General features: G+C 30.8%; 3 protein-coding genes and 1 pseudogene across 6 annotated transcripts; 2 read left to right on the top strand and 2 right to left on the bottom strand.

Annotated features, from left to right (window-relative positions):
- Positions 1 to 4,806: 4,806 nt before the first annotated feature.
- On the top strand, positions 4,807 to 10,320 carry LOC111038147 (thioredoxin domain-containing protein 11). The gene is made up of 13 exons (XM_022321120.1): positions 4,807 to 5,278; positions 5,349 to 5,562; positions 5,627 to 5,860; positions 5,939 to 6,127; positions 6,217 to 6,414; positions 6,476 to 6,566; positions 6,637 to 6,892; positions 6,950 to 7,051; positions 7,166 to 7,352; positions 9,117 to 9,344; positions 9,402 to 9,595; positions 9,661 to 9,799; positions 9,861 to 10,320. The coding sequence occupies exons 1-13, from the start codon at positions 5,112 to 5,114 to the stop codon at positions 10,101 to 10,103; spliced, it is 2,442 nt and encodes an 813-aa protein (XP_022176812.1). The 5' UTR covers positions 4,807 to 5,111; the 3' UTR covers positions 10,104 to 10,320.
- Positions 10,321 to 10,325: 5 nt separating this feature from the next.
- On the bottom strand, positions 10,326 to 11,095 carry LOC111038148 (H/ACA ribonucleoprotein complex subunit 3). The gene is made up of 3 exons (XM_022321121.1): positions 10,849 to 11,095; positions 10,541 to 10,583; positions 10,326 to 10,470 (listed from the first exon to the last, which is right to left on the bottom strand). Exons 1-3 carry the CDS (start codon positions 10,900 to 10,902, stop codon positions 10,373 to 10,375), a joined length of 195 nt encoding a protein of 64 aa, XP_022176813.1. The 5' UTR covers positions 10,903 to 11,095; the 3' UTR covers positions 10,326 to 10,372.
- Positions 11,096 to 13,628: 2,533 nt separating this feature from the next.
- LOC111038129 lies at positions 13,629 to 13,991 on the top strand (annotated as a pseudogene).
- A 5,924-nt stretch (positions 13,992 to 19,915) lies between these two features.
- On the bottom strand, positions 19,916 to 26,606 carry LOC111038146 (kelch-like protein 17). Of its 4 annotated transcripts, none has more exons than XM_022321115.1 (8): positions 26,165 to 26,605; positions 24,536 to 24,655; positions 24,236 to 24,470; positions 23,970 to 24,145; positions 23,317 to 23,413; positions 22,685 to 22,841; positions 22,481 to 22,587; positions 19,916 to 20,749 (listed from the first exon to the last, which is right to left on the bottom strand). In XM_022321115.1, the coding sequence occupies exons 2-8, from the start codon at positions 24,622 to 24,624 to the stop codon at positions 20,519 to 20,521; spliced, it is 1,092 nt and encodes a 363-aa protein (XP_022176807.1). In that variant the 5' UTR covers positions 24,625 to 24,655; positions 26,165 to 26,605; the 3' UTR covers positions 19,916 to 20,518. The 4 variants fall into 4 exon arrangements, with proteins under 4 accessions (XP_022176807.1, XP_022176808.1, XP_022176809.1 ...); XM_022321116.1 differs by lacking the exon at positions 26,165 to 26,605 and adding an exon at positions 25,285 to 25,486; XM_022321117.1 differs by lacking the exon at positions 26,165 to 26,605 and adding an exon at positions 24,922 to 25,048.
- Between the last annotated feature and the right edge of the window lie 13 nt (positions 26,607 to 26,619).

The following is a 26,619-nucleotide window of genomic DNA, read 5'->3' as shown; positions in this document are numbered from 1 at the left end:
CTCACACCCAAGTAGTACGATTTGAATCCACAAAAACGTCGACGTGAAAAGTCCCAAATTTTATTTTTATTTTTTAACTTTTCTCCTAAATTATGATGGCTGAAAAGTTGGTTGATAGCTTATTAAAAAAGGATTATCTAGTTTAAGTAGATACAAAATGTGAAATAAAATATTTTTAAAATAATGGTCACATTTAATGAGTTAAAGAGTCCTTTTCATTCAGCGGAGTAGATTTCCGAAAACCGGAGAAACGATTATGTTGTTTGGGGCCTTGTAGAGTGATATCAGAAAATATTCATATTGCCATTAGGATTAGTTACACCATTCGTTATCAAGTTTAATAAATAAAACAAGTGAAATGACTTTAATACCACTTAAATTCTAACCAGTCATATACTTACAGAATTCAACCTTCAATATTCTACTATAACTATAGGTAATCTAATATCTTCTCAATAAATTAATTTGCAATTAATAATTTCCTTAAAGCACAATTTATTATTTTGGTTTAATCATATTGTAATAAAATACATACATATTCAGGGGCGGAGTGGCCAGCCGGGCAACCGGGAAAATGCCCGGTGGCATGGCTTGCTTATATAAGAAGTGGCCTGGTCCTGGTGTGATGAAAATAATTAATGTTTAAAATATTTAGCTATTTTTAATGACTGTAAAAACAACGAAAACAAATTAATAATGTGATATGTGAACCACCAATATTATTAAATTGTTTTATAGTTCACCCAATCAAAAAATGGTAAACACACATCTAACAATAAGACAATAAATGGTAAGAAATTAAATTTGAAAAAAATGGCCTGAAATAAATTTATGTGGCCTGAAAATATCTGTTTGTCCGGTGAGAATTGTTGAGCCACTCCGCCTCTGTACATATTACATAGGTACCTACGTACAGTTAATAAATTTCTAAAAATTAAAAATGAAGAAAGTTTACAAAGGTACGGATATCTGACTCGGCAAGCTTTTTTTTGTAAAGGTCGATGACGCAAAAAAAAATTACCACAATCATTATGCTGGAAGTTATATCGTACCTTCCGAAGTTTGAAATTTTCTATTTTTGATTAATTAGGTATTGGTGTACTCGTATAAGTCGTATACTTATTTAGTATTTTTTTGCATAAAATAGAACTGGCAGAAACACGCAGTAGGTAAGTATATCGCAGTTATTCGACGTACGTTTTCTTTTTTTAACTCTTACCTACAGACTACAGTAACTTCACTACTTCAGAACAATAATCATATAGTTACGAATAACCTAATAGTAAAATCAACATAATATTTATAATTATTATGTCAACAACTAATATTATATTGACTGTTGTTATCTGTTATTCAAGAAATTGTTTGTATAAAAATAGCTATTTGTATATTTTTGAAATTCTAAAGGATTAATTTAGAATTTTTTACGGGTTTAGATCATATTATTATAATATTTAGAATTTCGTACATTTCTAAGACGTTTAAAAAAAAAATAATACATTTAATAGGTAGCTGTAAAGCAGTGTTTACCAATACCAAATAGTTTTGTTTGGTTTTCAGATGAATAGAAATTCAAATACCTACTGAAATGCCATACCCTTTGTTTATCAATAATTTAAAAAATTTGAAGTTTAAAATATTAAATATAAATAATCTCGTTTTAATTTTAATTAATTTATTAGAATCAACTTATTGTTTTGTTTTTTAAAGAATATTTTGGTAATTATCAGGGCATAACTACATACACTTTTTTTTAATTGTTCAGAGAAATACATTCATTTTTACTTGATGATGAAAGTTTAGAATGGAAAAAAAGATATATTATAATAAAATGTATAAAATATATACGCTTTTTGTGAAGGTGGAGATTTAAAATAGCATAATATTAGGAATAATTAATTAATTCAACAGACGACAATCTATATATGAATATAGCATATTTATTACTAATACAAATACATAAAAATGCAACTGTAAGAATATAATTCTTCATTCGAGTAGGTAGTAGGTACTGAAAAAAGCCAAATCTAATTTAATTTTTATTCCAGATGCAGTGTTGTTATACAATTTCCATCAGTATACAATAAATGTTTTTTATATTTTTGGGTAAGCATTAAGTTGTAGTTGTTGGACCTAGATACTAGATAGTCTATGAATTTTTCAAAAGATTCAAAATTTTTAATTATTTGTAAAATAATTATTTCCTTACATAGGAAGGAGCAAACTGTCGGAGCTAGGAGGGGACAAACTTTGCCACTAGAAACGAGAGCAGCACATGACGGCCGTAATTATAATTTTTTTACAGTAAAACATACCAATTTTCTTCCAATAATACGGCTTACAGAATGGTTTTAGAGCAAAATACCTTTATTAAAAGTTGTAGAGGAGAGCTATATCGGGTGACGTATAAGACTCGATTTTCGATATTTTATTCTCAATATCGATAAAATCGTTTTGCGTTTTCTCTTTTTTTTCACTTTTTACTTGTGAATAATTGGTATAAAAATCAAAATATAAAAAATCGAGTCTTATACGTCACCCGATATAACTCTCCTCTACAATTTTTAATCAAGGTATTTTGCTCTAAAACCATCCAGTAAGCCGTATTATTGGAACAAAATTGGCATGTTTTTGTACGGTATTTTCGCTGGTTTAGCGTCCTCTTAAAACCGGAGTGAAGAAAATATCATAGTGCTGCCATCTACCGGCGAGAGTCGGTAAACGCGGTGCGTTCATCGGGCTAATCCGGTATTCACCGAACAAATGTGACTCGTTCTCACTAGTGACGACCTTATGAGAGTGCATAGTATATATACCGGTGAAACGACAGTAGCCTGTGTACTTGCTTCGGCAGTACATATACTAAAATTGGAACGATACAGAGAAGATTAGCATGGCCCCTGCGCAAGGATGACACGCAAAATCGTGAAGCGTTCCACATTTTTTTGCAATATTTTTCGGGGGCCGCCAAATAGTTCAATATTTGTTTATACATTTTTTTAATCGTTATTATTAGGACTAGGATTGTTATTATAGTAGGTACAATTCTGGAAAATGTTTTTTAAGTAATGTTAATTATTTTAATGTAATTTTTAATATTTAATATTAATCGGAAGTAAATAAATACAACAAAATGAGAAAATTTCCTTAAAATATTTAACATATTTTGTTTTAATGATGAACGATATATTTTTGTTGAAAAAACCGATTACCGGTATTAAATATTGTGCAAAACAACTCGTTAAAATTAATTTTCTAGAGAGGTATATCACTAATCACTATATTAGTATAATATGCACTTGAAATCATACATAATGTCTGGTTATTTTATACATCTGTGACATATCTACCGTGTAGCGACAAGCCGATAACGTATAGGAAGTGGCAATATTTAATATTTATCTAATAATTAAAAGTCAAATATTAACGTCTGTCTGTCTGTTCGTGACTTATGCAGAGTTATGGACTCTTCAAGTCTCATCCACTGAACCGATCTTGTCATCTTGATGATATTATTTATACTTCGTAATCACTAATCGTTACTCATAAGGCTACATACCTATGGGCTACTATTTTTGTCTCAAAATCAACCCTTAAATGTTAGCAATGTTAGCTCACACGTGCATTTTAACGAAAATCGAATATTTTTTTGTTTATTTATATAATATAACTGAGTATTGCAATATCGCAGGTTACAGAAAATAAAATAATTATTATCTACTCATCATGATTACTGATTGGATTTAATAAATATTTTTTCAGAGTTTTCAAGGCCAGATGGACTTCCTATCTGATATAGGTACTGCTTGCACACGGAATACGCGAACTCTAGACCAGAGAGTGTTAGCTGGCCGGGTCGAGAACCCAGACGGCACAAACTCAAACCCACTCACCACCGTTTTTGTTCGCATTATTCTGGTAGTGATTAATTGATTGTAGGCCCAACCCTCTCACAGACAGTAGTTACATACTAGCGCTCGCCAAGTTTAGCCTGTCAGGTCGCGGAGGCATGCCATTGTGGATAATATTGTTGTAAACTTACATGCCATTGTTTATTTCGATGGGAGCCAGAGGAGAAGTAATGTTAGCACGGTTCCTCCTCTGGCTGTCGATAACACGAAAAAAATAAAAAAGGAACTGTTTGCATATTTTCAAGATCCGCCGCAGTCAGATGATCCACCCCTATTGGTGCACCTAAATGCACTTAATGTCTCTCTTCGTCGTGTAACGTAGTCGGATTACTATTGCACTGATTGTCTGTGAATTTTTCAGCCCACAAAAAAAGATTACCTATTATTGTTTATTTAAATGATAGGTATTGCCGTTGGTTACATAATATTATTTTATTGTTGTAATTAGTAAAAATATAGCGTGGCTGCATTTGCTTACAAATATACTTACTTATTTATAAAAGGTGATAAAATGCATCTTATTTGAATCGAGTGACATAATATCAAAATCCAAACCTTGTTAATCGGGGAACGAACACGTCATGAATAATGTCTGGTGGTAACTGGTATGAGGTTTGAAAAAATGTCATAATCTTTAATTTGTGGTTAGTTAGTGCTACTTAATTTAGTTTTTTGGTACTATTCAATTATTGATATTTCAAATTGGGGAGGTTAACTCCTCCGGCGTTCGCCACTGGTTTCACAGCGAATGGCTTGGCTGTCATATTTATAGACGAATTTATTTAGGCGGTGAATGGTAAAATAATATCGTAAATCGTGGCGGTCAACGACCACTGCTTATCAATTACCCGTTAATCGTTATCAGCATAACACACTGTGTTATCACAGTTATTCGCCGTACGGCATAAAATCATCGTCTATCGGTTATTCAGTGTTCTGCTCTGCCGCTCAGCAACTTACGAATATCATATTATGATACACGTATTATGTAATACGTAATCTGTGTATAAACATTGGAACGATTTATAGTAATTAGTTCGGTAATTTGTCGTTTGACTTTGTGTTGTTTGCCGGATAAACCTACGGCTGAGACCCATCCATATATTCGTGGTGAGCGTAGTTATCGAGTCAAGGGACCGGGTGTCTCTTGGTGTGTTAATCGACAGTCTAGAAATCCACCGGATCCAATGAGGTTGAATAATGAAAACCGTAGTGGAAGAAGAAGCCATCAAGGAGCAGCCGGATGAGGCTACGCAACAACCGTTCAATCGGTACAAGCAGTTGAAGATGTTCGTCCGGCGGCTAGGGAAAGAGTTGCTGTTTGCACTGTTTGTTACGTGCACTACATACGCAACTATAATAAACATGTAAGCTGGATAGAGTTTTGAAACCCATTTGTATATATTGTTTGATCAATTTTTACTTTCATAATTTTAGACAAAATGATTACGATGTCAAAGGTCCAAAACCAAAACCATTTTTACGTGCTAATTCATGTGTTGAAGATTTCTACACGGGTAATTTAAAATCTGTATTAGAAAAAGCCACCTTGGCTGACATAGCAGTTGTTATGTTCTATGCACCATGGGATGCTGATTCTATTGATTCCCAAGAAGCATTTATCGAGGCATGTGAAAACAACAAAGACGAAGTAATTAAAATATTTTATTAAAACATTTTATTAAATGTGTGCTTATTCATATTATTAATTTTAGGTATATTTTGCTGCTATTAATTGTTGGCAACCAGAAAGTATTTGCAGTAAAGTACTTAAAGGCAATAAAGTATATCCTATGATAGTTGCTTACGATTACACCAAAGTTGGAATTTATTATTCAGGACCTCCAAACGATGCAGCATATATAACACGTTTTGTAGACACTATGAAGCGCCCAGTAAAATTATTAAACAGCAAATTAGATCTGTTAAAAGTCCATCAGCAGTATCATGTAAGTATTTATCAAAGGTATACATTATCAAAATATATAAGTAGTTCATCGTTTATTATTTTGGTGTCTGTTCATCAGAATGTTTTAGTAGCATCTGTCGATTTTAAAATTACTCAAGGATGGGATATATACAAAATTGTTTTGGATGCAGCAATTAATCATTTAAAAGCAGATCCACTGCAAATTTATGTCAAATGGTGTGTTGCTACTTGGCCATTAAGTAGTAAAGAACCATTGATTAAGTTACTTCTATGGAACCACACATTGGTGAATATACTAAATAACATTTAAAACTTAGAGAAAATATGTATAAAATTGTTTTAAATAAAATGTAAATTGTTTTCAAATTTGTCAAGGCTTTTAACGAATCATTTGTTAATCATGAAACACTTGGAAAATGGGTATTACAAGAGACCAGATTAACAACTCAATGGGCACCTTCTATTGCACGTAGCAGATCTCTTATACTGGATAATAGTTTTAAAAATGGACCTACTATGTTATTGTTTACACCACACAATCCTTATTTGGATTTTAACCCAATTTATGCAATGGTAATCCCTAATTAATATTGATTTAATAGTGTTTAATTTTAAAACAAATATTGTGTTTTAGCTTCAATTACTAAGTATTGAATACTTCAACTGTCAAACGGTTTCTATTCCAGCAAAGTATATTGCAAAATATTTGATAAAAGAAATAAAATGTATGTAAATAATCCTATTACTTAAACTTTAAAATATTATCTTAGGTTAACAATGTTATTTATTTTTTAGCATTTTATGATGAGCGGCCAAAATATGTAAAACAATGTCATGAATTAATAATGAATAAGTATCCTGATAAGATGGCTAGTATTCTTAAAAAACATAATTCCACAATAAAAGGAGAAAATCAAGATAGTTTTGATTTAGACACAAACATGGAAATTAATTATCTTAATAAAGCTCTATGTAAAATGTCTAAAAGTATATTTTTTGACCACAAAATAAGTTATTGTTCAAATGATTTGGATAAGTCTAGTAAGAAAATGTAAGATATTCTATTTTATAATATAGACAATCACCTTTAATCTTTATATTTGATTAGAATTAAAATTAACTTATCAAATCATGTGAGTACAGAACAATTTGTGGAAAAATTGAAAGAAACTGAATGTTACAGAAGTTTACTTGCTAACAAATATTTTAGGCAAGTATAATGCTCACGATAATATTATACATTTTTATATGAGTGTTTGATTATAATTTTAAATTGTTAAAATACATTTCTGTTTTAATTTACTTTATATGCATTTATTTATAGATTTTCTAAACCCGATGAAGCTTTTACATATAACACTACTGACGCATTAAGATCAGCTTGTTTAGCAAACAAAAGTATGACATTTCTAGCTTTGGATTCAAATCATCATTATCATACTGCAAAAGTTTTTGGCATAAACTTAAACCACTATCGAGAAAGAACTGCAGTTGTGATTTATGATATGAAGGTATTGTTGAGTATAATTATATTTACTATTAGTTTGTGCTTAAAATAGGATTCACCATTGCAGTTCATCAACGTACAATTTTTCTAAACGATATAATCTATACCCTTATATTGATTATATCTCATTTACAGTTGAACTAAATGTTAGGGTTTCGTCGAAGTTTTTCATAATTAAAAGATAATTCATGTTTTTTCTTATGTGGAATGCGATTCAATATTTTATGATATGCTTAATGATTTCTTCTTTATATTTATTTTATGAATAGTTAAATTATAGTTATTGTTTTTAAATTAAGATAATTACTATAGCCATATAGGTGTATGCTTTTTGGAGGTTTCTTTTTTGAAAAAAATTATAAAAACACCCACTAATTGAAGGTTTAGTGTAGATAAAAAAAAAGTTAATATAATTAAAAGCTTAAAAGAGAGATGTATTGGTTTTTTAGTAGCATTTTATTATTATTTCTTTGCGAGCCTTTTTTTGGTTGGAAACCATAACAATTTTTATACCTTTATAGATTGAAATTTGTATGGTTTATTAATAATTTCTTTTAGGAATGAGGAAGACCAAAAAATAATAAATCGTCAACCATTTTAAAATTAATTTCAGCAACTGTGTCTTGCAAGCTAGGTTCTATATTCAGCATTTCTCTCAAATTTCGTATTACAACATACCCAAATATTGTGTGAATGTGATTGAAACTTATCATTTATCAAGTGTCTTATATATTAAGTCCCACTTTTATTGTATTCTTCTTCCTTCACAACATGTGGTAGTTTGGATTTTAATAAAGAACATAGTTGATGAAGTCTGTATAGTGATTTTCTTTTTGTTTTAATGTGACTGTTATCCAGTGGGGATACTTCAGACCATGCCTTACCACAAAGACTTTAATAGATTAAAATAATGATCTATATACAGAAAACTTATGGAGCAATATGATGTATGGGACGTAGGTTTGTTTTTCTTCAAAATTCGAACTATGATTACTCCCATATTGAGACAAATAAGAGAACTAAACCTCAGAATAGCTTTATAAGTGTGTATTTAAAATAATATGTCCTTTCTAGTAGGTTTTTTTATTATAAGATTGGTTATGTCTGGAGTGCTTTATTGTTAAATAATTTTTATAATAAAAAAAATTATGTTTAAATAATGAAAGACACTGGGATAGGTTGATTTATTAAGTTTTATTTTAATTGGGAATGTTTGTTGTCATTTATGTGAGTGTGTGGTTGGAAGTTTTTACACATACTTATCAGATAAGAATTTTTTCCATTGCATATAGTTACAAAATTAATTGTATAGTATTCCTATATGGAGGCATCATTTGACAATGATTTTAATATTTCTTTGTATCTATCAACATTAAGTTTTTATCTTTTAAAGAGGCTATGATATAAGCTTGATATTTACCAGTTTTTTTTTATAATAATAGAACTGCAGGACATTTCTTAGAAATTGTAAATTAAGTATAATAAACCTTTATCAATTTATTTCAGTATAAATTAAAAAATTAAAATTCAAGTAATAATTTTTATGTTTATAATCCTATAATAATATTACGTTTATTACTTTCAAATCAATATTCTGAACTAAGCAATTTAATTACATTTATAGTAAGACTGAGACAAGACATGCGGGTTTGACATCCTCGTACATGTGTTATACTTTATATCTTGTTTTTCACTCATAAATGCTTCTTTATTTTAACTAAAATACATTAAATTTTACTAGTTTCCAATGTTTATGTTTTTTTTCTAGTCTGAAATGGTTCATACATTACCAAAATCTAGTCATGTTACAAAAGATACAATGACTAAATTACTGATAGATTTTCTTGAAAATCGAGCAAAACGACATTTACGATCATCAGCTGATCTTGATATTAACTTTCATTTGTATCGAGGGAAAGGAAAAGGCAAAGAAACAGTCTACATTGAAACATTAAATTCCGAAACATTTAATGAAGCCGTTTTTAACAACACCAACGTAATGTTTACCAATTGTAAATATTCAAATAAATTGTAATGTCTTTTTTTATTATAGAATGTTGTAGTATACTTTTACACTCCATTTTGTGCGTATTGTCAAGTTGTTGCACATGTGCTGTTAAGTGTTGCTCGTTTAATGCGAAATGTCAAAGATCTCAAATTTTTTCGCTTCAATGCTAGCGACAATGATTTAAGTTGGCATTTGACTGTACAAACATATCCTTCAATTATAATTTTTCCCGCTAGAAAGTAATTATAATTTTTATAAAAAAAACTATTTAACTTATTGTACTTTTACTTTTTGGTTTATATAGGAAAGCTGAAAGTTATGTATTTCCATATATCACTGAGTTAACGTCCAATAATTTGTCTCAGTTCATTCTATCTAATCTACAACTGGAGACTCGGTTACAAGCCATGGTTGGTCTATGTACAGTATGGGATTCTTCTGAGGTAGTATTAAAGTAATTAATTTTTATGTATACAATACGTAATATATAATTTATGTTTTTAGGATTACAACAAACAACTACATTATTGTCTTCGAGATATTAAACTTGACTGCGATGCAAACATATCAAAAACACTTCAATCATACCGCAGAGGTCTTGTTTACAGAGAAAAAAATAAAAACATTACATTAACTCCTATCTTTAATAGACTGAGGTATTTAAAAGCTTTCAGTCTCATTTTAGATGTAACTCATAAACTAAATTCCAAATCAATGCAAAAATTTTCTGAAATTTATAACTTTTAGTTGTTTCAGTCCTAGCTGTAAGTATACAATTTAGTATACCTATTGTGATTCTAAACTTTGATTATTGTTAATTTATAACTCTGAAGCACTTGTTACATTCATAAAATTTACATTTCTTGTGTGTTATAGGTTTAATTGATAACAAACTCTGTGATAATGTTAAATGATAAAAAAATTATTTATTTTATTGAATTAAAGTTGACAAATTGGATTTTCAGTTCATTTTTTTTTTTTTTTTACTTTTTTCTTTGGTGTGCCAATGCATGTTTTTAGTATTGTGGTGCTGGTTTTTGTGTAGGCAGAAGTCCAAATCTTTCCTTAATACGAATCCTCTCTTTAGAATGTTGATCAGTTGGAGTAAATCGAGCTACAAATAATTTTAATCTTCATTAAATATGATTCAAAATAATGAAAAAAATTAATAATAGTAGTTTTACCTGGATGAGCACTTAAAGTTTGGTTGCCAGAAGGATCAATTTTCTATTCATAAATGGAAACATAACATATTAATATTAATTGTAGGATTAATTTATAACAAATATTAGCAGGCCTTGTTTTATAAGAATTAAAAGTCTTTAGATTTGTCGATTGAAAAATGTAGGTAGTATAATTTAAATTATTTGTAACCATAAGGTTTGAAGAAAATAGTTAAACATATTATTTTCAATTACATGCAGTCGTCAGACTAAACATTTAAATGTAAACAAATACAAGCAATTACAAGTGACAGAAACGTTTACGTTACCTTTAAAGTGTAAACCCGAGTGCCATCTTCACCGCGATAATATCTTAAAAGCATTTTCAATTTTTTTACCGTAAAAAAAATACTAAAGCACAGAAATTTGTTTTGTTTAATGTCTACTTGATCCTTTATCAAGACAGAAGCTCAAGCACGTGGTCAATGAAGAGTAGTTGTCTTTTAATCAGCGGTGGGCAGAATACGTCCTATCACAGTATCACAGAACTGTGAAATTCTGTGGTCCTTTTTCCTCAACAGTATATTTTGTGTATAGTAAATAATTACAACAGTTGGTATAGAAAACGCGGGCAATACAGTGTGACCAACATATGGCATAACACCAAAGGTTCTACCAACAACTATTTTAACCGGTTACTAAAAAAATAATAAAAGTTTTTAGTTTTACCCATGGCTAAATATTTATTGATTAGTGGGACACTGTTTAAAATTTCTAAAAATTGTTCTTTTTTTCCGTGTTCTTTTTTTCCTTGGTCTTTTTTTCCTAGATTCCAGTTACCTATGCCGTGTGCCCGTGCCCTACGTTATTAAAAATTTTTCTGAATTGACAACAATAACAATTGCAATAACGATTTCATTGGATTTTAATTATATACGTTTAGTCTTACAAGATTCTTAGAAGAACATGTAACAAGTTGGAAAAAAATGTTTTGTTTTCGATCATTATTAATGAATTGGGACATTTTAGTCTTTTATCGGGACATCGGAACAGTGATCTAAATATCGGTGATATTACCGATATATCGGGACGGATGTCAACTCTAATCTTGTCTCGTTTTCTGATAAAGCTTATATTAATCATGGATTAATACTAAATTGTTCTTAAAACTAAAAAAAAAAATTAAAAATCATGAGGTTAAGGATGTATGAAAATAGAATGTTTTATTCACTAAACAAACAATTTTAAAATTTAATATTTAAATACTTTTTTCTCGTTAAGAAATTTGCCTTTTTATTGTTGTCAAGTTAAAATTTATTTCTATATTATTATGGAGATACAATAACTAGGTTACTATTTGGTAGTGAGTCGTATAATTTCGCTATATGTATATTGTATATGCATTAGGGTGGTCCTTATTTTTCAACTTTCAAAATTTCGAGTCAGGTACCCACCATTTTGTTCATTACAATGAGTAAGTTATTTGGGCTAAATTTGGTCATGATGACTCACCCCCTTCTCGTTCCCCAAGCGGGTTGAAATTTTGCTATAGAGGGTAGTTTTGTAGTTTTTTTAATTTAACTCAAAAACTATAGTACTTAGCGAAAAAAATGGATAGAAGGTAAAATTAAATTAGCCAAAATGTTTAATTGTCTGTTATTCACTGAGTGTACAGCGGTGTGATTGTAGTAGTGTTATTCTAAAATATTGTTTAGTATTATTTTTACATTTAGTATAAATTTTAATTTACATATTTAATTATGTCAAGACAGTTAATTTTCTTGGTTGGTGTGATGAAAAATCAAATAACCGGTAGTTATAATAGCTTCCATCAAAAAGAGATATTTTGAGCCTTCTTTTTTACAATATGCGTACAGTCAAACATTAGTATGTTAATTACACGATAGCCCTAGTCTTGTGTTTGATGAATGTCAAATGTTATGGATAAAAGTACGTATACCTCGTATACCACGTATTCAAGATCGATCAAATTGCGTAACAAAAATTAAAAAACTATGACGAATTGAGAAATTAAATAAAAATAAAAATAAAAATAAAAATAGAAAAACGGATAGTTTCGAGAAAAGTGTCGTGAACAATTATCCGAAGCTATAAAATCTAATTTTTTAAATTTAAATCACCAATACTGCGTTGTGCATTGGGATTCAAAATTACTACCCAAATAAGATCAGCAATAGATCGTCCTCCTGTGATTGTTACAGCTCCTAATGTTGAACAATTATTAGGAGTTCCACAATTATCATCTGGGAAAGGGAACGAAATATGTTCAGGGTTCAGCTGTATAATATAATACTTTAAACGATTGGTGTCTATTAGATCAAGTAGAAGCTTTTGTATATGACACTACTGCATCAAATAGTGGCCGTCTAAACGGTGCATGCATTCTTCTCGAAAAGAAGTTAAACAGAAATATTCTATTTTCTGCTTGTCGTCACCATATTTTTGAAATTGTTTTACAAGCTGTTTTTGTTACATCGAAACTGTTATGTCTGGACCTGATATTACATTGTTAAAACGATTTAAAAATAACTGGGTGAATTTAGATTTACGTAATTTTCATACATGGACATTGCACCCAGAAATATATTTTGTAGAATTAAAATATGTAGTAGAAGATGTTTTATTATTTTGTACAAAAACAATCGAAGATAAATCCAAGAGATGACTATAAAGAATTTATAGAAATTGTTATATTTTTGGGGAAAACACCTCCACGAGGTATACATTTTCGACCACCTAGCTGTTGTTTACCATTTAGCTCGATGGATGGCAAAAAGAAAATATATTGTTTTAAAATGTTGTTTTTCTATCAGCAGTTTAAGCTCTCGATAAATGAAAAAAGAGGTAAGAATTATGTTGTTTCATTGTAAAATGTTATTTAGAGGCATGGATATATGCTCCCGATCCAATAATAGCTCCACTCAATGATATAATTTTTTTTTTAAATTAGTTGATTATACAAAACATAATAAAAAAAATAGGGGAAGTAGCAATAAAAAAATGTATCAAACCAATTGTGGTACTTAAATAATGAATGTGCAGTATATTCTTTATTTGATGATCGCATTGATTATAATACTAAATCTAAAATGGCCATAAACGGGTATTGGAAACAAATGAAGAAGAAATCAATGCTGACTCTCGAAAAAAAAATTGCTCTACAATTCGATGACCTTCAACATTTTGTATGTAAAAATCTTCCATTTGAATTAATATCAAGGTAAATCGATACAGTTTTTTTCAAAGATTTCGTATTTCTTCGGATTTTTTACATAAGGATCTAAGTTTATGGAAAATAACCACCGAATATAAAGAAGCAAAGGATATTATAGCTGCATTAAAAGTTGTCAATGATAGTGCAGAAAGAGGAGTGAAATTGATGGAGGAGTTCAACGAAAAATTTACGAAACAGGAGGAACAGAAACAATCCGTGTTACAGGTAATTTTTTAGTATTTTTTGTTCATGGAGCAATTAGGAATTTATTAACATTTTTATTTTTTAAATATTTTATACCATTTCTTTATGCATTTCAAATACATAATATTTAATTCATTTAAAAAGTTTAACAATAGTGTGCACATCTATAGATTAGTTAGGTGAAAAAATTATACATTTTTCCACCATTGAGAACTGAGTTCCTAAAGCAGGTGTGCTCAACTCTCGGCCGGCTGAAGTATTTAAACTGGCCCGTGACAATTTTATAGAATCAGACATTTGTATAGGTAGTATAAACAAAAATTAAAGTTACAATTTTAAAAAAAAAAATATTTTAATGAGCTTTTAAGAATTCCAAGATATCTCACAATTTTTAACTAGCAATTTCTATTGGCAAAACAAATTGTTAACTAGCGTAGTAGCATGGCAATATTTATCATTAGTACTTTTAACAGTTCAAACTCTCTTAATGAATAAAAATAATACTATTAAAGTAGTAATTATAATTTATTAATAATTCGATGAGCGAATAAAGATAATATTATATTTATTGCATACATCAGAATTCACCAAAAAACCGTTTAGTGTATTGTACGGCCTGCAGTATAAATATAAGTTCCGAATGTGGCCCTCAAGTTGAAAAAAGTTGGGCACGCCTACTATACTACTGGAACCATAAAATATGCTGTTTATGCATTATGCGTTTATAGTTTATTTTTTCTTACCCTAAAAAATGTTAAAACTGGTGTTATTTATGTTACCTATTCTATAAAAATTTTAAGTGTCAAAATCCATTAATCAAAATAAACCTAAAATGATTAACTTTGAACTATTTGTATATGCATATAACATATACGTAGTTACAGGATAAATTGTGTCAACTCTCCCGAGTCTGTAATAACTTCGTTTGTACATTAAAATATTATATATAATACTTTATTATGAAAATAAGTACTTAGGTCTATACAATTGCAATACGAGAATTGCTATATTGTGTTAAATAGATAATTTTGCAATTATTACATACAATTAAAAAGTCAATCCACAATAAAGCACTAGTACACAATGGAAACAAAATTGAGCAAACTGTTATAAATCAGGTCCAAAAATATCAATATACTATGCAGTAGGTACATGTACGGCTATACAAATACGGCTGCACTTACTGACGATGGTCACAATATATTATTTTAATACATGTCTTTAGTTATGACTATAATATCAAACACCAAGACAAACTATGGTTCATGTGGAGAATCTCGACAAAATATTTACAAAATATGAGCATATTAAATCTTGTTTTCATTCTAAACTTTTTCACATTTACTGAATTACTACTACCGCATTTTAAATAGCCGCGATCTGCATTTTAATTAAATATATTAGGCATTATAGAATAGATTATTAGAATCTTCGCATTTTAATTGTTTTACATAATATATTCAACAGTGGATTGAATAAACATGTGTTCTGTTTATAACTAATTTTTAATTTTTTTTAAATAACAATATAAAACACATTTTTACACAATGAAATACTGAATACATACAATAACTTGATACATCATAATTTATATAATATGTACTGACAAGAACGGTTGGCGGTTAAACAAAACAAAAGTCGCGAGGAGAGCCAAATAACGTTGCCGACGGTAAGCGACGGACGTAAGTACAAAACCCCCCGAAAAATGGGGCAGAGTCAAAGGGTCCGCTAAGTCAAACGAGTGGGCTCGTTTTGCACAACTTGGACCACGTATAACACATCTACACAGTACACGAATATCGTGGACGCTAGTGGAGATCATATTATATTTTATATTGTAGAGTTGTCAACTCAAATTGCCACTTTTGGCTAACCGTACATGTAAACGAATTATTATTGAACCATATATTGAGGTGTAAGAATATTACAATCGTCATTTTAAATACACATATGTAATGTGGCTGAAAATTAATTAGCCATGTACCTATTTTATTTTCAATATTCAACAATATTATAATATTATATTTCGTTGTCATGGATATGTACATTCGTTTGAATGTTTATTTATACGTCTTATAACAAATTTTGTTTCAGTCTATTACGAGGCATTACCCAAACTATTTTTTGTCTCATAAATTATTTAAATAATTTAACTCAATTATAATATCTTGAAATTCAATTTCTGAATTTTTAAACAAAACCATCATGGAAAGTTTCACAGAAGCAGACCATATTACAACGCCTGAACAATTGGATGTTCCGGCTGTTGCAGGGAGTTTGCAGCAATGCGAGCATAGCTCCCGCCATAGCGGATGCAGTATTTTGTCGGAAGACAAAGAGCACAGGGTGGACGACCCTACACTGGCCACGAGGTTTACTATTGTATGTGATATCAGTGAGCTCAGTGGCCAACAACCAACGACGATGTTGACTTCGGCAGATTTAAAAGTGTTGGACCAGGTGGCCGAGGACTTACTGAAAGCCGCTGTTCAGAGGTCATTGAACTTACCACCCATCTCTCTGGGTCCGAGTGACGAGCGGCCGTCGTCTGTTTCAAGCGGTGATAGCAGTGTTGCATCACAACAACCGGAGGCGCCGAGGATTTGTGTACCGAGCGTGTTGGACAAGTTGCTGGAGTTTGACGAAGTCGCGTCAGAAATCCGAAACGCCAACACGAAGTACGGTAAGCACCTTCCGCCGTTACCGCGGTGTTTTAGCAGTGCGCCGGAAGTCGAACACTTGCCACCGATAGCACGGCATTCTGAAGACGGTGATTGTGTGGCACCTAGTCTTTTGGGCAATAACGTGCAACAAACAACAACGGTGAACAACCAGCTGCCGTCGGACGTAGATTGCGAGCCGGACGTCCTGGAGGTCAAGAGCGTGATTCAGACAGAAGAATATGAGGAGGCAGTTCAAAGCACGGCCATAGACGAAGCAAAATGTGACGGTGATTGCGCGGCACCTAGTCTTTTGGCCAATAGCGTGCAACAAACAACAACGGTGAACAACCAGCTGCCGTCGGACGTAGATTGCGAGCCGGACGTCCTAGAGGTCAAGAGCGTGACTCAGTCAGATGAAATTGAGAAGACAGTTCAAAGCACGGCTATAGACGTAGTAAAAAGTGAGGGCGACGAGCTTGAACCGTCAATGACCACGGCCACGGTAAAGTCAGCAGCAGCAGCAGCAGTAGCAGCAGAACAACCGCTGCTAGATCGTCGCAGGCCGCCCATCATGTCAGCACTGGGGAACCGACTACTCAAGGTCGGCAGATTGTTGTTCTGCTGTTGTTGTCGTCCGAATAATAATGATTAGAGTGGTACTCTGGTACAGCGATGTGGCGTGGCGCCGTTAAATAATTGAGAGATGCTGTCTGGTGACACATTGATCAACGATGTTTTTTGGGCACCGTCTTGCCGCCATTCGCTCACGTCGCTGCGGGCATCGAACCTTCACGAAGTCCGACCCAGTCCACTCCCGCCCTTTACAATCCCGTGTGCCCTCGATAGCCACCTTAAGTCACATCCGGTCATCCGGTTTTTCGAGCACCCTTGTGCCTCGTCGCATTTTTTTTTACATTTTTCTTTTAGTTTTGTACCGACGTCCGTCGTTTTCCGCTGACAACCTTTCAGTTGGCCCTCAGGATTTTGGTTTTTTTGTTTTCCCGTTAACCATTCCTGCGGGTACCTATATACATTAAGATGTATTCAATATATATATATAATATTATTTTTTTTTTTTATAATTTTTTAAAATATTTTTTTGTTTATTATATCATACATATATTACTATGTATTCAGTATTTCTTTGTGTAAAAATATGTTTCACACTGTTAATTTGAAAAATAAAAATTTGTTATTTACAGAACACTTGTTTATTCAATTTACTGGTGTATGTATTATATAAAACAATTAAAATACGACGATTCTAATAATCTATTATACCTATAATACCTAAAATATTTAATTAAAATACAATAGCGGAATTGTAGTAAATTTAAAAAAAATTTAGAATGAAACCAAAATTTGATGTGCTCATATTATGTTGATATTTTTGACATGAACCATTATAGTTAGTTTTGATACGAGTGTTAATTTATAAGTGTTTGTTATTGTAATCATAACTATAGGCATATATGAAAACAATATATATTGTGGTCGCCGTTAGTAAGTGTGGTCGTAATTGTATAGCCTTACAGGTACTTCATAATATATTGATATTTTTGGACCTAATTTATAATAGTTTGCTCAATCTTGTTTATATTGTGTACTTGTGCTTTATTGTGGATTGATTTATTTAATTTTATGTAATGATTGCAAATGTATTAATAGTATCTTCCATTTAAACATTAATATTTTGTCAAGTCTTTTTCTATATTTATTATTTGGGATATCTAAACTATGCTAAATCGTATATGAAAATATTCCACAAGTTCTCTTATGTAACATTAATTCAATTTGTAAAAGTTTGATACAAAACAGAAAATTGTATATAAAATGAATGTGACGGCAAATGTTTTAATATCTAATTATTTCGGGGACTGATAAATAAAACTAACCTGAAACAGTAGCGGCCAAGTCTTGATTTTCGAAATCTTGCAATACCCGTTCAAATTTCGTCGTCTTCGTTGACTATTACATTCGAGCCTACAGCAGAACAGTTTTTTAATTCTACTTTTTGGGATTGTCATAGTTGCGTTAGTGGTCTGTTTTTTGCACAGAAAATTAAAAACCAGATAGCTGTTCCAATATAACTTTATATTGTAGCTACCTAATCCTTTAAAATACATAATATGCATTTATACCCTATAGTGGTTTACGCACGAATACCCGATGTATGTCAGTACCTAACAAAAGATTTAATAATGATATTATTTAGATATTTAAATTTTGCTCTCCGCATATTGTGTTGACTTTATAACGGTGAATTCATTTTTAATTTCACTGTATACATACCTAGTGTATTCTCTTTGTGGGCGAATCCAAAGGTTTATTATTGTAACAGATGTTATTATTGGATATTTCATAAAAAATGTAGTGCAATCAACTATTGAACCATAAATAAGTATAGATTGATGTTTCTTAAGTTCTACAAAGCAGGTACACAATTTCCGACATCGTAATAAAACTAACAGAGAATGTAAGTATACGGAAGAATAACAATATTTACAAACAGATGTATAATAATCATATTTATATTTATATACTTTAATAATAGTAAATGCAATACACTTTCATATAAATAACCGTCACTTTACGTAAATAATGTAATATGATATACTTTGTATTCCCTTATTAGTATGGCACAGGTAAAACTTTTCAACAAAAAAAATACATTTTTTTAGACTTTTTTTTACAGTTTTGAACCGACGACGCCGCGGGAACTGCTTTCGAATTGCTTCCGCGACGCCACCATAAATTATACTTAAATACTTAAGTGATGACTTAACACATTTAAAAAAATGTCATGTATTAATAATTTGAAGATTGAGCATGACCATTATTTACAATTACATAAGTAAAATATAAATTAACAATACATTTTATAAAGTAAAATATTTCAAAATATAATAATAACACATATATGTATGTATGTAAGTAGATTAATAATATTATCATATGTGTTTGAGACTTAATAACAACACTAGTTATATAATGATCATAAATATTATAAATTATAATTCAACTTAATGTATATTTTATAAATCGTAAAAATGTTATGCTTATATATATGAACATATTAAACTTAAAACACTAATTTATAAACAGTATAAAAACCATTGAAGGATCCTGGATGTGTCAATTTATAAGAAATATTTGAACAAACAACAATAATTTGTTTTACAATATGCAATATAGTCCATTGGTCATTTTTTAACAATTCATAGAATCATAGCGTAGATAATTTTGTAGAATTTTTAAATTTTTAAATATAACATCACATACTTGTGTGTGATTGGAAAATATTGGAAAAAATGTATAGCACATATTATAAAATACACAAATGCCGGATGAGCATTTAGTTTCATTGAATTTGTGTGTAAATGTGTTTTTATTATTCATTGGTCAGATATGTACGATTTTTACATCGAAAGGTCTTTATTATTCTTATTAATTTCTCAAGATATTTTTAATTACTTATAAGTAAACAGTGATGTCTGATTGATGTCTCCAACAATCAAGGTTCAAAAATTATAATATATTTTAATGTATAAAAATAATAATAAATTAAAGATAAGTATTCTGAAATACCTAAACTGTCCATAAATAAATGGTAATTCATTAACGTATTACCTACGTAAGAAAGGATACATCTGTCTCCTGTTCAAAGCTATTATATAATTTATTAAAAAATATAGATTACACTTAGACAGATACTTGGACAGATAAGATAAGGATATAAGGCCCATATCTATGCTTATTATTTTTATTGTTCACACATTTTATAGTTATATATTTTATCATTTTATATTGTTCAGTAAAAATTGTTCAGTTACAGCCTTAATCTTAATATAAAATATTTGTTTTTATTTATTGAGTACTAAGAAAATTAAGTTCGTACTATTCGTCACTTTCATCATCAGTACTATCATTATTACCTCTCCATTCTTCGTCCCAGTCTTCGAGAAAATTTTCTTCCTTCAAATATTGATACCATTCGACGTGTGGTAAATTACCATCGAAATTGTATACATTTATATATTCAAGAAGGTCATTTCCTCTACGTTTTAAACATTCTGGTGGCGGCGTACTTTGATGAAATTTTAGGCGCAGTACCTTATCTAAAGTGAACTGTTCAATTCACAAAACAAAAATGTATGAGATAAATAAATTAATATTGTGAAATCCATATTTATAGAGGTAAATCAAAATGTTGTAAATTTCAATATAAAAACAAACGAGAAATCAAGCAAAAAGCAGTTCGAAATGCAATAAATAGTCCCAGTAGCAAACTACTCTCCCTTATATCACCAGTTAATATACAAAAAAATGTTGACAAATACTGTATGAAATTATGGGACTCAAAATGGCTCCAAGCAACTGAAAATAAATTAAGGGCAGTTAAACCTCATTCCAACCGGAGTTGCCCGATTGGGGCCCGAATACAGGTACCTAGTCGTATTTTATCCCAAATATAAGTATCCCGATTGCTGCTCGTCCAAACACACATTGGTTCACAAAATAGCTTATAATTAATAAAATTAAGCATTTTGTATTAGACATATTTGTATATGCAACTCAAATACAATGTCTCGTTTATGATTATTATCATAAATATATGAATAAATACACAAATATTTTTTACAAGACTATAAATAGTATATGTTAATCAAATATTCAAATGATTGTTTATGATAAAAAAAAAAAATAGGAAATACAATTAATAATATATTAATAAATAGTCAAATAGTATAATAATTTTAGTGTTAAATTAAAGTGTAATATTTTCCACCACTTGCAATCTTACCTTTTATCTGATTTTTTTTATCTTTAATGGACCAGATATTATCACACCAAATATTGGTGATCGCGGGAATCGTGAATACGATTAGTTACATATTTTTTGTCAAAATACGTATCGGACGTAATCGGGATATTTATTTCGTTTTGATAACCACTGTATAGGTAGTTTCCTACCTAATGTGTACGGGCGGCAATTGGGATGGGTGAAAAGGTAAAAAGGTTACTTTGGGCCGCAATTGGGCGACACCCATTCCAACTCTGGCTAAAACCTAATCATTTAAGCCGATCAGAAGAGGTCATACTAAACAGACTTATAGCGAATTGGCCACACGATAATCACTCGCGGATACCTGGTGGAAAAAACCGAACAGACGACATGTCCTTCTAGCAACTCAATCCACCCATTGTCATATTCTCACAGAGGCCAGAGAAGAATTTAAAATCCTCCCAAATAATCACTACAAAGCTACAAGACTCCAAACTGGCACAGAAAAAATAATTACCTTTAAAAAAAAATGTTAATGTACAAATATAATTTTAGTTCATTGTAAACATCTCTCTATGTACATAATAATTTTAACATAAACTAAAATTATACGTTATACAACAAGTAGTTGAAACTGTAACAAAAAAAAAAAATTAAATTAAGTTTGCTCTGTCGTATAGTAGGAGTCGAGCTGAGCACCCCCGATGTCGAGTGTATCTCGCCATTGAGTATGTCACCGACTATAGCTGTAATGAATATGTTAAATTTGAATTCAATGTCAAATTATTATATACGAAAAAGACGATTTTGAGAGGAGACGGCCTTTCTGTTAGCTTATATTATTATGTTTTCTACAAAATAATTCATGATTTTGTTCGAGTTATTTTGTATATCATATACTATTATATATTATATTATTTTATACTATTTTCGTTAGTTTTCAGCAAATAAAATGAGGATAGCGTGATTTTATACACATTTGTAAAATTAAAATTAATATTAATCAATCTGTATCATATATCCAGTCAGGCAATAGTAGTATGTAGTAGCATGCAGTATTTTAATAAAATTACCAGATTGGTAGTATGTTTTCTTGGTCTCACATTTGTTATTATCTTCTTCAATGAATCTCCGTATTTAAAATGAAAATGATTGAATACTTTCTTGAAACAATGCATACCTAAATAATCAACATAACCATTTTAAATTTTATATATAATATAAATAGTATAATTGTTTGTATATTTTTAAATCGTTTTAAATCAGCTTGAACTCACAATGAGGATTAGTATAAATGAGTGGTTCTGTTTTAGTTTCTTTAAGGAGACAATCTTCCAACATGAATATTAGCCTAACATGTTTCAACAATCCTGGCAATAAATGTTTTCGTTCAGCTTCATCATGTTTTATCCATTTTATAACAGCTCTGTACACCTGAACATTTTTTAGTTTTTCCTCACCATTAAATTGCTTATGTATGATGGTAATAATAGTGTACAAGCTTAATAATATTGTCATTGGCTGCACTTGGTGGAAATTTAAGGGGTCATACATTTACCATGGCATATGTGCTTTGAGCTCCATCACCCACACACTTTTTCTTTATTCCAAGCTTTACATTTTTTCAATAAAGATAAGTACTAAATATGATTATCGCTCTTCAAATATTATTCTATACAATTTTATGAGAGTTAAAAATGTTTTATTTTTATTTGATAACATTTTCAATAGTAAATATACCCGGCTTTAAGAAAATAGTACCTAATGAAAATGTTAATTGTTATAGACGAAATTGATGATTTTGCATCTAGAGGTTATCATTGGAAGGGGGGGGAGTACCTCCACACCAGTACCACATATGCCACCTATGAAATATTATACTGCTTTGTTTCGATATAAGTTTACTAACTGCTTCTTCTTCTTTACAGTTCAAATCATCGTTCTTCAACAATTCCGTTAAATGTTTGACGTCTGCATCCAAAAAAGACTGATGTTGGACTACATCGCTATGAAATAAATTTAAATTATTATTTTTAAATTGTATATATCAATAGAAATATATAATAAAATAATTAAGGCACGGCTGCAGGGATAAAATGCAGTAATAAATTGATTTGATTAATTTAACATTGTTTTTTCGTAACTTATCTCATCAATTTGAATTTTTTAAGATTTCTGAATTTTAGTGCATTTTTGAGATTTATCCTAAGTGATATTTCATGTATTGTACAAACTATACATATAGACAAGGACATTCAAAACGTATCCTTGTATGATCGATTTTCTCGCTGTTACGTCGAATACTTAGGAACAAGTAATAATCTCAATACATATTAGGTATGCCTACAAATCGAGATGAAGATGGACCAAAACATTTTTCTTCTTACCTGCATTGATGTTTAACATGATAAATGATTTCGTGATTAAAAATCTATTGTTAAAACTCTGTTTAGTCTCACGTTTTGAATATTTTTGGCATTTACAACTCATATTAAATCGACTTTTGAGATAATATTATTCCAGGCCCTAAATTTACAATACAAAGATGATACACCAACTGACTTAAAGTATTGTAGAGCATAATTGAAACATTCTTCCGACAATTTAGTCATTCCTCTTATATCAGCAATTTCTTTAATCGTCAAACAATTTTCGTCACTCAACGACCGCTTATAGTATGAAATGCATTCATCTCGAACATCGTTCATTAGGAACAATTCAGCTCCGAACAACATTTCCTTTAAAAATAAAATGTATAGGATTAAGCATTTACCCTGTATTAGAATAAATTATATTCATATTGATATAAGATAAATAAAAATCATTACATCAATGTTATCCTGATTGATCTGCACCAATACACCAGTATACATGAAATCAATTAAATTTTGCAAGACTTCACTGCTAATATCTTTAATTTGGATAACATCTTGAGTGGTCTCTTGGAATCTCCCAATGAACATTTTTTCAAAATATTCACTATTGGATACCAGCACGCATTTGTGAGCACGTATTTCGTTTCCGTCTGTTGACTTTAAAGTAATATCATATAATGTACCATCTCTAAACAAACAAATCATCATGTCATAAAAGTCTAATTAATATTTTACTTCCACGTTATCTTATACTTGCGATATGCGTCTAGTTTTGCATATGATGATTCATGGCGACTATGCTTGTACTGACTCAAATCCATATCTTCCGTTGGTGTAGTCATTTTATAAAATGTTTTGGTTTCCAAGTATTACCTAAAAAGTTTATCATTTAATAGTTGTATAATGTCTATTGGAAATTTGGCATCTTGTAGATGCTTAAGGTTTTTGAAGTAGCCAAATTTGTTTTTCCATATTTATAGAAAAAAAACTCATTCAAATCAAAAATTGAAAATGTCTGCAAGTAGCTCAAAAAGAGTCAAAATATGTTGTCATGTTTAGAGAAAATGATAAGATAAAAAAAATTAAAAGGTAAAAATGTCAAGTATTTACGGTATTCGCACTTGAGTGGCACTACCTACATTTGAATACGTGAGAAGCACACTATTTGATGCATTGGATAGGTCGCGTCCTAAACAATTTATATAATATAAATGCATATTATATTATGGAAAGTACCTAATTCATTTTTTCAAAAAAATCATTTAGAGTCCTACAGGCTTATTAAATTTTATTTGTATAGGGATAGTTATACTGTTCTATGATTATACTCCTGGTGTACATTGCGTCATCTTAGAGCTGTATATAGGTTATCGCGGTTCTTATCGCATATCAGATAAACAGATGTTTGAACGTTGGACCACCGAATACAATAATCGATTGGACACTCTCAAGGAGCTAACATAATATTGTTCTATGATAATAATATGTCTTTTGTAACTTACACATTATAATATGAATTATTACATGCAATGCATTATTCTGAGACCAAAACTAAGCAATGAACCGTATGGGATACAAAATGTATTATACGTACAATTTTTTTCATTATAGTAGACGCGTAAAAAATTATTTTATTTGATTTCAACGATGATTGTATTATAGACGACTGATGAAACTATTATAGCTATTGACAGTTTTCAAGGAGTAGAGTGTGGGCAAGTCACATCGACCGTTGGTATGTCATTGCAGTGTGCATGCGAGTGCGTACGCACAATATCGAATCTAAGTGGAGAGTATACCGGTCGTGAGTGGATAGGGTGAGTTGTGAGTAGGTAGTGGGAATGCAGGAATTTTGGTTTTGGTTTTCGGCTTATAACGGGTGCGATGTATACTAACATATTAAGTATAATATTATTCTCGCTGTTAAAATATATAGGTATATTACGGTTATACGGATGATAGAAAGTATAGCGTTCCTGTTTTTACATAATAATATACAGAATTTGTTTTTTTATGCCTATAGTAATATTTATATATTGCATTGTCATATTATAATTTATAATAATATAATTATTGCGCAAAGCAATTGACGTTTAGATTAATATTATAAAATTTAGGATTAATAATAATATGATATCAGAAGGTTTGTCGAGTACGAGAACAATTATAATTTTAAAACCATAATATTATTCGGTATTCGAAAACAATAAGATCGAACAACATGGACGCACAAAAATATACAATATATAAGCGCATTAATATAATGATATAATACTAGGTAGTGTTATGGAATTAACTTGAAAAAAAATTGAATAATGATGCGCACCTTGTGCAATGCGTTCAAAACAACAGAAATTTGAAATTCGTCCGACGAATACTTACCACGCGTTTTCCTCGTCAACGAAAGCACCAACCACGTGTACGCGTCACTGTTTGAGCAGAAAACCAATAATAGAACGCGTCTCGACAGCACTCAGACGCAGCGAGTCTACTCCTCTGTAATACCCATTTGCGTGTATCACAACAACCCGGAATGTCGGTGCCTCTGTGGGGGTGATCTGCAGAGAGCGCGCCCGTCGCGAGTGATGGAGAAAAGGCCGAGGGGTGTGGGTGGCCGGTCGTTCGTGGGTCTAGGGTGTTGGGTGGGGGGTGGACGTTGCGGAGGTGGCGCTCTCTCACTTTCGGTTTGCGTGGGCACGGGGTGTGTCTGTCGGCGGGGTGGTGGCGCCCACGCACAACTGTTGGATTCGCGGGACCGGGAAAATCGATAGCGGGAGGTTACGTACTAACGTCGCTACATCAGCGGGGCCGCCACTGATGGACGGAGCATGTTGCGT

This window comes from Myzus persicae, unplaced genomic scaffold (genome assembly GCF_001856785.1).
Source record: "Myzus persicae strain clone G006 unplaced genomic scaffold, MPER_G0061.0, whole genome shotgun sequence".
Taxonomy (NCBI): domain Eukaryota; kingdom Metazoa; phylum Arthropoda; class Insecta; order Hemiptera; family Aphididae; genus Myzus; species Myzus persicae.
The sequence above is the reverse complement of the archived record's forward strand: the minus strand, read 5'-3'. Positions and strand labels throughout refer to the sequence as shown.